Source organism: Adiantum capillus-veneris, chromosome 4 (genome assembly GCF_014529385.1).
Source record: "Adiantum capillus-veneris isolate H3 chromosome 4, ASM1452938v2, whole genome shotgun sequence".
Classification (NCBI taxonomy): Eukaryota; Viridiplantae; Streptophyta; class Polypodiopsida; order Polypodiales; family Pteridaceae; genus Adiantum; species Adiantum capillus-veneris.
Genome location: NC_140934.1, coordinates 126,626,553 through 126,631,068, shown reverse-complemented (window position 1 = coordinate 126,631,068; position 4,516 = coordinate 126,626,553). Strand labels below are relative to the sequence as shown.

The window sequence follows — 4,516 nt, the reverse complement described above, 5'->3', positions numbered from 1 at the left end:
ATGTCATGGAGAAAAAGGTATATCTGGATGACAAATCTAAATTTTGGCACACCAAGAAGCATCAAATCAACTTGTTTCTCATTGAATCCAGACAGATCCAAGGGTAGCTTGATTTTTTATATTTTCACTGAAATCCTTTTGTCTCTTCCACTTTATTGTAGTCATTTTCTTTGTGCTCTTGTTCATCTAGAGATAGATCTTATTCCTCCATGATTTAATTAGGGTTTTTCATAAGACTAGCATGTAGTATACTAAGATAGAAGAGAAATCCAAAGGACTCTTGGATAAGTTTGCACTCCTTTTTGTGCATAGGGAACCATAAGGGTCCATATGACAATGGCAATTGATCGTATTTTCTATATGAACCTCCTTTGGGATCACAATCTTTGAAGTGAACAACAACCTTGTCATCAAGATTGACCTTGCTCTTTTGCACCTCCATCTCAAAACTATGTCTTTCATTCTTTAAGAAATTGGCGTGCTGAGCAAGAAGATCATCAAGATTAAAGCTTGCATTAAACATTCTAGATACCTTATGAAATTTCTCATCAGCTCCTGCAGATGTTGCAAAGTCAAATAGCCTTTCATTGATGACTGCAGGTTCCTCCACAACATGTGTCTCTTTTTTCATATTGTCTTTTGTGCTACTCTTTGTAGGTGGCCCACAAACAATTCTTGATGAAAAATCCACCTTCCTCTTTAGTGAGTTGAGCAGAACAACCTTGGGGGTTGCATTGTCCTCCCAAATTCTATTGTCCTCCTAACTTGCAGAAGGTTCTGACTCCACCTCCACAGCATCTATATCTGAGTTCATGGCAAGCTCCCTTGCTACCATACCAAGAATCTATGAAGTCTCACTGAAGTCGATATTTATTTTTTATTAAATCTATTAACAACTGCAGTGAAGAGGAAGTTGCTCGTTGTTGCCCAAACGAACACTCCGGATCTACTTTCAGTCTCTTTCTTCTATGAGCTCTGATGATTGGAGATAAGGGTAATAAAAAACTATTTTAAAAAAAGCAAAGATGTATGGATGTAGCTATATTTATATATAAATATATATATATATATATTTATATTTATATTTATATTTATATTTATATTTATATTTATATTTATATATGTTCTATTTGGCTATGTGGGAGCATACTCTCTCTCTCTCTCTCTCTCTCTCTCTCTCTCTCTCTCTCTCTCTCTCTCTCTCTCTCTCAGACACACACACACACACACACACACACACACACACACACACATATATATTGAGAGAAATCCTTTATTTTGTGTAAACTCACACAAGTAAACAAAGTAGGGTGGGAGAGAAAGAGAGAGAGATTATAGTCTTACATGGAAATGGCAAGAACAAAGGAAACTGCTTGGAAGGTTGGAAAAGGTCCAGGTTTGGCTGCTAAAGCAGGGGGTAGGTGGGCTAGCAAGAAGAAGAGATGTGGAAATCCTATGAAATTTTTGAAGTCTCCAAGGATGAAGAGGATACAAAGACACCTAAAGCTGTTCAAAGAAATTAGGAAGGCACAGAAATGCATTCAACTTATTGTACCTGAGCTTCTCTTTCAGAGGCTAGTCATGTCAGTATGTGAAGAGGCATGTTTTAGCACAATGAGATGGAAGCTTGTTGCATTGTTGGCACTCCAAGAGTCAGAAGAAGATTTATTGCTTGAATACTTCAATGATATAACTATTATTGCATCACATGCATACATGCACACAAGGTAACCATTATGAACAAGGAAAACAAAACCTTGAAGAGATCAAGATGGAGTTATGATAAACTGCTTGTACCAAACAAATTTATAGACAAGAAAACGATGGACATTTTTCTTATACCTCCATCAAAGCCACAGTCAGAGGTGAAGATTGTGGAGATCACCCATGATGTGAATACCATGGCCAGAGCTGAGCAGGAAAACCATCATGCAGAGGAGACAAAGAAGCTAAAAGAGAAAGAAAAAATAGCATCTGCTTTTGAAGAAGAGATTAAAAGCTACACCACAGTAACCCATGAAATTGATATGAGTAATTATGAAATTTCATCATCAATGAAAGTTGGACTGATAGCAGATGTACCATTAGAGGATGGTACAAGGAGACTATCACTTGATCTTTTAGATATTAGTATATTGCAGGATCTAGATGCTCAAATAATAGATTCAATTGTCTATATATCCCTGAAGTAAGACATGTTCACATCCTTTAACATACTTGGCTTCAGGCTTTAGAATAGAGAATAACTTCCATTAACTATTTTGTAGTTTGATCAAGATTCAACTTCCTGAAAAAAGCCAGTGGGTAATATATATCATGGATCCTCAACTATCAGTCCTTATCAGTATGAGAAATACCCCTCAGGGCACATTTGAGAAGTGGTTTGCCCACTGTCCAATGTTGCAAGTCACAACAATACTTTTTCCATACAAGAGCAACCACCACTGGAGCTTGGTCTACATTGATCTTGACAAGCCAGTTGTCTGGACTATCAACTCAATTCAAGGAACCCATCTAGAATTAAGATTGTGATTATTCTAAATTGTTGAATAAGGATTGATATGGAATAAGGTGTGCATGTAGTGATTGCTTAGTTTTCATACCAAACTTGTATGCTTGCAACTACATGAAAAGATTGTTGCATGCATATGGCAAGGGTGTGATATGACAACTACCACCCACCAGATGCATACCTTTATTACAAACCTTTTTCTCAAATCCATATATCATTTGATGTTGACAACACTTTGTTGATGGACGACACACCACAGAAGGGTTTTCTTAATCCATCAGGCACAACTCTCTCCGCACCCTCATTTGAAGGGCATGAGCAGGACTTCTACCTAGAGGACATTTTGATCCCGTATTTGTAGAATTTGTCTAACAACCCATTAACTGTTTCAGATTTTGTACTTACAAATACTCTAAGAAAGTCTAACTATGTACATTAATATGATTGTTTGTGCCTGTCAATGCGGGGCCAATGGTGTGTGTGTGTGTGTGTGTGTGTGTGTGTGTGTGTGTGTGTGTGTGTGTGTGTGTGTGTGTGTGTGTGTGTGTGTGTGTGTGTGTGTGTGTGTGTGAGAGAGAGAGAGAGAGAGAGAGAGAGAGAGAGGAATTGTACATAAGATAGAAAACTCTACATATGCTGTAGTAAATGTAAAGAAATGACACGTCTTGCACAAAGAGAGACACAAGTAGACAAACAAATTCAATTCAAATAAAGATACAACCAAACAGTCAGAATCATCTCATTGTTGAAATAAAAGATTTCAATTGAAAGAGACATTACAATGGAATTCATGAATATAGATTTCAATTGAGGAAAAGTTACACCCAATAGAATTCATCCAAGGTACATTGGCACGATTTGAAATCAGCTACTTAGCTCTCTACAAACAATCTCTTTTTCCCTTCGTTACATTACTTTGCATCCACCTAGTAAGAAATAGAACTATGAGGAATCATTGTCCGCAGTCTCCTCTACTATGTCATGCCGGAGTTGAAGAAGGTTGCATTGCTCCGTTATTGTGATCAATGTCACAAGGTTGAGCTCTTTGTCCACCACCTCCATGTCTATGATAGCGTTGTCCTCCAAGCATGTCGACTCTTGATCAATAGGCACAAACTTAGAGAAACCTGCAAAAAAATTGAGAGCACTTGTACCAGAAAGAGATGAGAAGTGATTGTGTGTTGATCATGTACTTGGCCACCAAAGTGTCCTCTACAACCTTGCAATGTATGCCGTCCACCTCTTTGAAATACCATCCTCTATCAAGAAGCTTGTCATAGAAGCAAGAGTCTAGAGACTAGCATAGTCTTTGCAACATGTATGTGGTAGGTGTGAAAAAGCTCCACAAATAAATTTATAATACACAAATTAGCAATCTTTACCAATTTGTGGGTACATAGTTTCTTAGGGACCTCTGCACATCCCTAAACAACTTGCTCTGAAGTGCTTCACTCACTGTCGTGTCCGGGCTGGCCAATCCATAGAGATCCAATTGGTAGGGAGAGGGAATTTAACCAACATACCTTTTTTATTTCTCTAGTTGAGTTGATAGAAGTGCTCATAGAAGAAACTGGCCTCATCTACAAGGCTCTTGCTAGATCTTCAAGCATAATATAAAACACCAATAAGAGCATGGATTACAGATATGAGCCCTACAATACACTCAACTAGCTCCCATTCCTCATATGAAGAAGGATAGACATCTGTAAATGTAATAGCCAAATTTAACAGACCCATCAGCCACCACTGATAAAAGACCTCCATAGAATAGGACTCTTGGGAGCAGTGACTTATACATATACATAGCTCTTCAAAAGGAAAAAAAAGTAAGACACCAAGGTCTAAAAAGAATACTACAAAAGGAAGGCTAAGAAACGCACTTACAATTGCATCATGGGTGATGCACCCCGACACATTTCTGCCATTCGCAATCACGTCAAGGTGAGTGTAGACATGATGAACTAAAACCTCCTTCATTGTTTTCTTGTCGACCTCCTTCATTGT

At 37.9% G+C, this 4,516-nt stretch overlaps 1 protein-coding gene across 1 annotated transcript; it reads left to right on the top strand.

Annotated features, from left to right (window-relative positions):
- Nucleotides 1-1,344: 1,344 nt before the first annotated feature.
- On the top strand, nt 1,345-1,731 carry LOC147459951 (histone H3-like centromeric protein cnp1). The gene has a single exon (XM_086511654.1). The coding sequence runs from the start codon at nt 1,345-1,347 to the stop codon at nt 1,729-1,731; it is 387 nt and encodes a 128-aa protein (XP_086367780.1).
- The last annotated feature ends 2,785 nt before the right edge of the window (nt 1,732-4,516 follow it).